This window comes from Mercenaria mercenaria, chromosome 19 (genome assembly GCF_021730395.1).
Source record: "Mercenaria mercenaria strain notata chromosome 19, MADL_Memer_1, whole genome shotgun sequence".
NCBI classification, from domain to species: domain Eukaryota; kingdom Metazoa; phylum Mollusca; class Bivalvia; order Venerida; family Veneridae; genus Mercenaria; species Mercenaria mercenaria.
Window position 1 is genome coordinate 9,727,011 of NC_069379.1, and position 11,236 is coordinate 9,738,246.

General features: G+C 40.1%; 1 protein-coding gene across 1 annotated transcript; it reads left to right on the top strand.

The window, feature by feature from the left end:
- Positions 1-772: 772 nt before the first annotated feature.
- Positions 773-10,794, top strand: LOC128550955 (apical junction molecule-like). Its single transcript, XM_053531150.1, has 6 exons — positions 773-776; positions 2,885-2,965; positions 4,205-4,301; positions 4,966-5,488; positions 8,073-10,034; positions 10,072-10,794. The coding sequence occupies exons 1-6, from the start codon at positions 773-775 to the stop codon at positions 10,792-10,794; spliced, it is 3,390 nt and encodes a 1,129-aa protein (XP_053387125.1).
- The last annotated feature ends 442 nt before the right edge of the window (positions 10,795-11,236 follow it).

Genomic DNA, 11,236 nt, shown 5'->3' on the forward strand with positions numbered 1-11,236 from the left:
TTTACTTTTTATTTTTGATGTTCATATGGAGGTGTGTCCCTCTAAATGCCCCTGTATTGTGTGCTTTTACAGACAGTAAAAACAGCATGTAAGTGTACTGCTAACTATAAAGTATGTTAAAACACATTCAATAAATGGCTTGTCGGTCAACAGTCAAAACTATTTGCCCTAGATCCGAAGTGTTTCTCGGTCCAAATAGTTTCGACTACTGGCCAGCAAGCTTGTTAGTGTTTATCACGTGCTATATGACAACAGAAATAAATGTTCACTGATTTTATTTCATGCTTTATTTTAGCTTAGAAAAATGTTTTGAATATTGACCGATCAATAGCGTACACTATGGGCCAGTAATTTATAAAAGTAGTAACATAATGTTTCATTTTCGTATTCAATTCAGGGCGATGTAACGGAACGGTGATTGACGTACCGTCTCAGTTCCAGGCAGATATCCCCATAGACATCGAGATTGAGCTTACATGTGAGTACCGATATAATTGAGCCGCACCATGAGAAAACCAACTTAGTGCGTTTGCGACCAGCATGGATCAAGACCGGTCAGGATCCATACTGTTCGCTTTCAAAGCCGATTGCAATTAGGGAAACCATTAGCAAACATGATTGATCCTGACCAGACTGCGCGGATGTTCAGGCTGGGCTGGATCCATGCTTGTCGCAAGTGCACTTTGTTGGTTTTCTCAATGTGCGGCTCATATAATTCCACTGATTTATGAAAATTATTAGAATGCCATTTATCTGGCAGGGAAGTATAAAAATGGGTATATTTTGCTTAAAAGAATGGAGAAGGCAAAACATTTAACATAAAAGTGTTATACATGTTAATCAAAATATATTTCATACCTAAACATCACAGTTTACATTTTTATGGGGGACATATTAAAATCACATTTTCCGTCCGTCCGTGTGCGTGTGAATCCGTGTAAATTTTTTGTCCGGGCTGTAACTTCAACATTCATAGGGGGATTTGAAAATAATTTGACATAAATATTAACCATATTTAGAAAGTGTGTCACGCTTGTGACCCGGGTCTCTCAAGTCAATATCAAGGTCGCAAGCCCTAACCCAAACCCTAAGCCCTAATCCTAACACAAATGTTCATCTAATCCTAAGGATTGCTTCAGGGGCATTTGACACTAATAGTGACAGCTCTTGTTTCAGTCCGGTGTCCACCCGAAAAATATTACAGTCTTACACCTAAACAAGTATTTAACGTCGCACTGACACATGATAGGTCATATGGCGACTTTCCAGCTTTAATGGTGGAGGAAGACCCCAGGTGCCCCTCCGTGCATTATTTCATCACGAGCGGGCACCTGGGTAGAACCACCGACCTTCCGTAAGCCAGCTGGATGGAAGAATTCAACGCCCCGAGTGAGGCTCGAACCCACATCGATGAGGGGCAAATGATTTGAAGTCAGCGACCTTAACCACTCGGCCACGGAGGCCCCCGTATATATTTCTATGTAGTAGCTTACAAAAATGTAATGGACATAAGACTGATGATGGCATACTTTTTAATTTTCTATTTCCTGTTTCTCACATAACTCGTGATGTTGATATATCACGTCTAACACATCAAAAATTGACATTTATTCATCAAAATTAAAGAAAAATGATATATTTGAAGAAAATATGATTAAAAGCTGCTTTAACAATAAAGTTCAATTTTACTTCTTTATATTTTAATAAATGGAATATATTGGTGTTGAACAGACAAATATATCACGACTGGCAGAGGCGGTTTTCAGTATCATAAAAATCTTCTCAACGCCATTAAAATGAAAACTGGATATAAATTTGACGAAAGGTGCGTTAATGAAGAGATATAATTCCCTATTAAGTTATTGGCTTATTCCATTAAATTCGAATTCGTCATTTATGACGTGAAATAATCATACATTTTTAGAGCGTTCTATCATTTCTATTCTCGTTAAGTAAAGTTATAACCATTGTATAATATTTTAATATGAACATTTCATGCACATTTCCGTTAAAATACGGCAATATTGACATCACGTTGACGTAATTATTATTTGGCGCCATACCGACACGGAGGAAGAGTACTACCATATTTGATCTACTACTTTATATAAAAGACATTATATATCACAACGTAGCCAGTCTAAACACAACAATAATGTACTTATTAAAGACTTACCGTTTTTAACGCTTTTAATTAAAACACTTTTACGCGTTGACGTCACATTGACGTCACCTTTACGTCACATTGACGTACTATATTTGGTGCTATGCAAGCTTCGCTATTGCATCTACTTGTTTACATAAAATACATATTAGAATCGAATAATATATAGCAGAACTATGTTTATACGCCGCGTATATAGTTCACTCGGGCTACATCTCTTGACACATTAACATATCTTAATTGAATACAGAAATAATTGAACATGTGTATAAGAATGATTTTGTTCCGGATATCATTTTTCTTATTGTAATACGAGCTTTTAGGCCGATTAGTTCAGGTCGTTGACGCTTTATCTCTTGTCCCTTACTGTTGCTGGCTCGAAACACTGTTGTGGAAAATAGAATTCTTTCATATTAGAAATTTAAAGAGCTGGCTGGCGGAAAGTCCAGCTGCACGCTGTATCTGAAAAAAAAAAACAAAAAAAAACAACAATTGTTTTTCCCATCATTTAAGTTCGATAGATTCAGTATAATATAAATTATGGTAGCATTTTTGTTAATTGATAAAATAAAACAAAACAAAGAAAAAAAAAAACAAACTCAACGTTCTTTATTTTAGTATTTTGCTATGACACGGCACATACACACATGCACGCGCGTAGATGCATACATACACACACACGCACGCATATTTACATTTACCATACACTTACTATTACAGACAAGAAAGAACACAAGGGACACGACCATGAGGATCATGTTGAAGTTAATCCTACCATAGTTGTCGACGAGCCTAAACAAGGTATGCAATTACATGCATTCAAAAGTATGTATTAAACGTTTGAATTAACCTTTAGCATGCTAGATAAATTGTCGTCTGCTGGAAATGTCGTCTGCTAAAATTGTAAAGTTCGTTCAATTTGCTCCAAAATTGGAAGAAATATTGTCAAAGTAGCAAACAGCTTGGAACCTGATCAGACCTGGTTCCAAGCTGTTTGCAAAGGCTGTTAAATTCGCCTGCAGCAGGCTAAGGGTTAATTAACATAAATACCTTAATTTTAATGAATTAAATATTTCAAGATTCAAAACGAAATTATTCTCTATGAGCCGCACCATGAAAAAAACCAAAATAGTGGCTTTGCGACCAGCATGGATCCAGACCAGCCTGCGCATCCGCGCAGTCTGGTTAGGATCCATGCTGTTCGCTAACGGTTTCTCTAAATGCAATAAGCTTTGAAAGCGAACAGCATGGATCCTGACCAGACTGCGTCCGAAAATATTGGCGAAGATTAATGAGTGCCAGGTCAATACTTACGGACAATACACATAATAGGGGGTTAGACGTTAAAGTAAATAATTCACCCGCGACATGAGAAAATCAATATAGTGGCTTTGCCACTAGCACGGATCCAGATCAGCCTGCGCTTCCGAGCAGTCTGGTCAGGATCAATGCTATTCGGTTTCAAAGTCTGTTGCAATTAGAGAAACCGTTAGCGAACAGCATGGATACTGAGAAGACTGCACGGATGCGCAGGCTGGTTTGGATCCATGTTGGTTGCAAACGCAATATGTTGGATTTCTCACGGCGCGGCTCACTTGATGATAGGCAGGATGAGATTTTGTTCCCAACAAGTGACTTCAATGTTTTCGCAGTCATAAGTTCAATGATCCAAAGACTTTTCCAAGATGTATAGCTTTTAATATTGTCTAAATAAAATTTTAAAAAATGCAAACCTTTGAAAATTCTAGTACCTAAAATTATACAAATCATTATACGTTGTCTTAAAGGGGCCGTTTAGTCCAAAGTTCCTGAAGCTTTTATTTGAACGAATAGTTTGATTAATTTATACTGTCAATGTATTTTTATTACAACTAAGGCACGCATTTTTACGTAATGCGATTCACATCACCGACGACAGTAAAATTTTTGGAACATTTTTTTTAAATTCATCGAGTATCATGGTACAAAATACAGTCAGTTCTGCCACTTGTGTTCTCTAATTATGCATACAGCACGATAATCACCAAACTGTCTTTGCAGATGAGGATTTCTATGTTCCCCTACAGATCGCAGGAATTCTTGTAGCGGCACTTTTTGCTCTCCTGATTGCGTGCATCTTTAAAACCAAGAGGAGGAAGTACGTATCTATTTTAGCTGTTCTATAGGGTTGACAGAACTTTTTCAAGTCCAAGAGGTTTATTTTTAGCTTCCTTGGAATAGCTCTATTTAGGTCACACACCACTAAATAGTATTCCCTGCATATTTTATATAAAAATGACATTTTTAAAGAGCTATCAAACAAAGCTAGACCCTTTCAGAGAGCAAATCTTTACCTCATTTTAAATAGTTATGATAAAACATATAAACTGAAGAGAAAAGTAGGGGTCATGTATCTTCTAAGAGAGATTTCTCTTGTACCATTTGCTTACTATAAATTCACATCAAAGTCACACTGCTGTGACCTGGAAGTACTGCTCATACTAAAATTGAGTTTCACTTCACCAAATACAACCTCCTCTTCCATTTTTTTCCCTACCAAAATGTTAAAAATACATTCACAATGAAATTTAAACAGAAACAACTTTAATTTAGACCTCTTTGGCCATTCCAAGTGAAATATTACTGTTCAAAATACCTGTCCGCTATTACTCTAGACCAGATGGCTCCTACGCTGATTCTTTTACTATAGTTAGGCCTTTAAAAGGCACACGATCGAGGAAAATGTTTGCTGTTGGTAGTTTATACTATTTTAATAAATTATTATTACGGATAAAATAATGATATGTATCACACATTTTCAGGGCAATAAAGAGAGATATTTCTCTGACGAGGACCAATATTCTGGCCAATAAAACAATGATAGCTGCTGAGGAGGAGATGGTCAACAACTTACACTTGAGAATGGAACAAGCCGCCCCCATGACACACAGCTCTGCCTTACCTCAGACTCAAGTTGGACCAGTCCCACATAACCATAGCCCGAGTAACACCATGACAATCCCCAGACCAAATCTGGCAATCTATAATAAAAATGGCTGGCACGAATCATATGCAGATCGCAGTTTCTATGACAACCAGACTGATATTTACCCTGAATCAAATACTACTACACGCAGCACAGGACCTTTCATTGTGGACTCCCCAAAACACGCGCGAGTTCATTCCAATGGAGGTCAATCAACCATGACCCACAGTAACCAGAATGGAGGCGTGGGTATCGTTGCTCCATACACTATCAACACAATGAACAGGAACGGTCCATACATAGTGGACGGCCACACCAATGAAGCATACATCGGGCGTGGCGTATCGGAGCCCCACAGAGTAGGTGGTATTTATGCAAATGAGACTCACGAATGGCACCCAGAATGCTTAAGTGACAATGAGCCAGATCTTGTCATGTTTTAAAGTAAACTTAATTTACATTTTCCACTCAATAACTTTTACTCAAGCGCACGTGTATGGTATGTGCATGTTTTTTTTTTAAAGTTTGAATGAGATTGATTTTTTAATTCATTTATTTTATGACGCAGAACTGTCTCAATTCAATTATAAATTGTGTATGTTACAACGGCATCCGCCCAGTGATTGACAGTTCGGGATGAGTGAAGAGGTGCGGTACAAAAAGGTCAAAAAGATATTCATGTGTCGCTTATTTTATTATTAGCCTGTAGCAGTACTTAACAAACGGGACTCGTTAAGTTGTCATTAATTGCTATCTTTTAAGGTTCCTCCTACTTGAATGAATTAAAACTGGCCCATGTATTAATTAGCTTCCTTTGATTATATCTAATTTTGTTCAAGGTTTTGATATTGTCGTGTTTTGTTCTGTTAATTATTACAATTATATGCGGTTGTGATAATAGAATGTTTGTATGTGTGTTTCTATTATTTTCCATGCTTGTTATATTTCGTACATTTTCTACTTATTATAAATGCCAGCTGTCAATCTTTGGAACTGATATATACACTGTTTGGTCTTCATACGTGCAGTGTTTGAGCCGCGCCATGAGAAAACCAACATAGAGGCTTTGAGACAAGCATGGATCCAGACTAGCCTGCGCATTTGTGCAATCTGGTCAGGATCCATGCTGTTCGCTAACGGTTTATCTAACTGGAATACAATGTAGTCTTTGAAAGCGAACAGCATGGATCCTGATCAGACTGCGCGAATGCGCAGAGGTTGGATCCATGCTGGTTGCAAACGCACTATGTTGGTGTTCTCATGGCGCGGCTCATTTATTTCATTTTTTTAGCTGGCAATTAAGGCAAAGATATTATATTGGTCATGATAAGTTACTTATGCCATCAAGATCGATCTTAAGGCAGTGGTCCCGCAATGGCCATCAGCATGCCGTATTCTTCCTATGCAACTTCGGCATTTTCCGTTCTTTTACGGAAAGTCACGCTTGCGTTGGGGCTATATTGACGTCCGAAGAAAGCAATATTGTACATGTATATACATTTATATGATGGTCAATGAGGCAGTTTGAGTGAAGCTTTATTTGCTTGACTGCACATATGACGTACTGATAAATATTTTTTTGTTCTTTTGTATGTAAACAGTTTGACTGGTATAATATAGTAATAAAAAGAAATAGACTATGTAGTTGTCTTTCAACTACCTGTGAAAAAAAAAACAAAAACGATTTGAATTGTTGCGATTCGGTATGTCACCTAGGTGTGTGGTTTTTTTCATGCATCGACTAAAATTTTCAAAGATGTAAACTCTCACCTTAAAATAAAGTGAAATATTTTTTACAGATTCACAACTTCTCACGTGAGTTCTCGAATAATTTAAACGTTTTCATCACCACAATTTAAGTTTATACCTCATTTATTTTAGCTCGATCGTGTTTAAAGCTTTCAAGCTTACTTGAACCACTCTCTTGTCCACTTCTTAGAAAAAGAAAAAAAACAAAAAAAAAAAAAAAAACAGTACTGGTGTCATATGAGAAGGCTTGGCCGTGACCGCGTTTGGACTCAAATGCATTACCCGGGATGAACGGGTTGAGGGCCACCATTTTTTTGTTTAACATCAATTTCGTGATTGGATAATTAAAATAAATTGACATTAGATCCTGTAACAGAAAATAATTTACATATGATTATCAAACAATTTATAATGGTGCGGAAATGTGTATATTACTTTCAACAGACATATGGTCAAATGCCAACTAGCTTTTGAATTTATTTCCAAAATATGACAGGGCAAAGAATTTATTTTGTTTTCGTCAAACTTTGGTTTCCTTTTAACATAATTTCCTCGTCTAATGGTGATTTTGTTAATTTTTAAAACTTTGTTGAGGTCATAGAATAAATAAAATGATAGCATTGCATAATTGACTTTATTGACAGTTTTATATGTTTTTTTCAAGTCATTTGTTTTAAATATGTGCGAATTTTCAAAAGTGCAGTGTTAGTTATAAGTAAGATATTGACAAAGATATCAAGAGGGCGTTAGAAATTTCTTTAATCCTTACCCCGCTAAATTTCTGTAAAGAACTTGTCAATCTTTCAATTTAGCGTACCTTTAGCACCATTAGCTATAAAAAGGGGGTGCTTACCAAAAAGATACTGAATGAATGGTGAACAGTGCAGATCGTGATCAGATTGCACAAATGTGCAGGCTGATCATGTTCTACACTGGTCGCAAAGGCAGAATCAGTCGTGTCCAGCATGATAAGACTTAAGTGTATTTTAAATGTAACACTTTGTACTGGTCAGGCACACAAACATGTTAATTTCATGTTCACATAGGTACTAAGAAATCCTTGTGCATATTTTCACATATGACTTTGGGCACTCTCTCATAAAACAATAACCAAGCAATATCGGAAGCTGAGTGTTTTATATATTAAACTGTAATTGTATTCCGCACTTCAAAACACGAAAACTCTTCTGACAGGCAGACATAAACAGACAAGACCGACAGGCAGACACAGACAGACAAGACAGAGAGGCAGACATAGACAGACTAGACCGACAGGCAGACATAGACAGACTAGACCGACAGGCAGACATAAACAGACAAGACCGACAGGCAGACACAGACAGACAAGACAGAGAGGCAGACATAAACAGACAAGACCGACAGGCAGACACAGACAGACAAGACAGAGAGGCAGACATAGACAGACAAGACCGACAGGCAGACACAGACAGACAAGACAGAGAGGCAGACATAGACAGACAAGACCGACAGGCTGACATAAACAGACAAGACCGACAGGCAGACACAGACAGACAAGACAGAGAGGCAGACATAGACAGACTAGACCGACAGGAAGATATAGACAGACTAGACCGACAGGCAGATATAAACAGACAAGACCGACAGGCAGACACAGGCAGACAAGACAGGGAGGCAGACATAAACAGACAAGACCGACAGGCAGACACAGACAGACAAGACAGAGAGGCAGACATAGACAGACAAGACCGACAGGCAGACACAGACAGACAAGACAGAGAGGCAGACATAGACAGACAAGACCGACAGGCTGACATAAACAGACAAGACCGACAGGCAGACACAGACAGACAAGACAGAGAGGCAGACATAAACAGACAAGACCGACAGGCAGACACAGACAGACAAGACAGAGAGGCAGACATAGACAGACTAGACCGACAGGCAGACATAGACAGACTAGACCGACAGGCTGACATAGACGGACAAGACCGACAGGCAGACATAGACAGACAAGACAGAGAGGCAGACATAGGCAGACTAGACCGACAGGCAGACATAGACAGGCTAGACCGACAGGCAGACATAAACAGAAAAGACCGACAGGCAGACATAGGCAGACAAGACCGACAGGCAGACATAGACAGGCTAGACCGACAGGCAGACATAGACAGACTAGACCGACAGACAGACATAAACAGACAAGACCGACAGGCAGACACAGACAGACAAGACAGAGAGGCAGACATAGACAGACTAGACCGACAGGCAGACATAGACAGACTAGACCGACAGGCTGACATAGACGGACAAGACCGACAGACAGACATAGACAGACAAGACAGAGAGGCAGACATAGGCAGACTAGACCGACAGGCAGACAAAGACAGGCTAGACCGACAGGCAGACATAAACAGAAAAGAACGACAGGCAGACATAGACAGACTAGACCGACAGGCAGACATAGACAGACTAGACCGACAGGCTGACATAGACGGACAAGACCGACAGACAGACATAGACAGACAAGACAGAGAGGCAGACATAGGCAGACTAGACCGACAGGCAGACATAGACAGGCTAGACCGACAGGCAGACATAAACAGAAAAGACCGACAGGCAGACACAGACAGACCAGACAGAGAGGCAGACATAGACAGACTAGACCGACAGGCAGACATAGACAGACTAGACCGACAGGCAGACATAAACAGAAAAGAACGACAGGCAGACATAGACAGACTAGACCGACAGGCAGACATAGACAGACTAGACCGACAGACAGACATAAACAGACAAGACCGACAGGCAGACACAGACAGACAAGACAGAGAGGCAGACATAGACAGACTAGACCGACAGGCAGACATAGACAGACTAGACCGACAGGCTGACATAGACGGACAAGACCGACAGACAGACATAGACAGACAAGACAGAGAGGCAGACATAGGCAGACTAGACCGACAGACAGACATAGACAGGTTAGACCGACAGGCAGACATAAACAGGAAAGACCGACAGGCAGACATAGGCAGACAAGACCGACAGGCAGACATAGATAGACAAGACAGACAGGCAGACATAGACAGACAAGACAGACAGCAAGACATAAACAGGCTAGATCGGCAGGCAGACATAGGGAGACAGCAAGACATAGACAGGCTAGACCGACAGGCAGACATAGCCAGACATAGACAGGCTAGACCAACAGGCAGACATAGACAGACAAGACAGACAGGCAGACATAGACAGACTAGACCGACAGGCAGACAACATAGGCAGACTAGACCGACTGGCAGACATAGACAGACTAGACCGAGAGGCAGACATAGACATGCTTGATATACAGGCAGACATAGACTGGCTAGACCGACAGGAAGACGGCATAGGCAGACTAGACCGACAGGCAGACATAGACAGACTAGACCGACAGGCAGATATAGACAGACTAGACCGACAGACAGAAATAGACAGACTAGACCGACAGGCAGACATAGACAGACTAGACCGACAGGCAGACATAGATATGCTTGACCGACAGGCAGACATAGACAGACTAGACCGGCAGCCAGACATAGACATGCTTGACCGACAGGCAGACATAGACAGACAAGACAGACTGGCAGACATAGACAGACTAGACAGACATGCAGACATAGGCAGACTAGACCGACAGGCAGACATAGACAGACTAGACCGACAGGCAGACATAGACAGACTAGACCGACAGGCAGACATAGACAGACTAGACCGACAGGCGGACATAAACATGCTTGACCGACAGGCAGACATAGACAGACTAGATCGACAGGCAGACATAGAGATGCTTGACCGACAGGCAGACATAGACAGACAAGACAGACTGGCATACATAGACAGACTAGACAGACATGCAGACATAGGCAGACTAGACCGACAGGCAGACATAGACTGACTAGACCGACAGGCAGAGATAGACAGACTAGACCGACAGGCAGACATAGACAGACTAGACAGACAGGCAGACATAGACAGACTAGACCGACAGGCAGACATAGACGAACTAGACCGACAGGCAGACATAGGCAGACTAGACCGACAGGCAGACATAGACGAACTAGACCGACAGGCAGACATAAGCAGACTAGACCGACAGGCAGACATATACAGACACGAGTTTGTAATTCTTGTTTTTACGCTAAATGAAGAAGTGTAAAATGATAAGTTAAGAGTAAGGTCCATGTTTCGGAGAAAAAAGTTTGAATATCACCAAATTATAGAAAGAAAACATTGTTTACATGAAAATTAAACAGCATATAAAACATGTATATTATTCTGCAAAACCACTGTCAATGTACTCATATATATATATATATATATATATATATATATATATA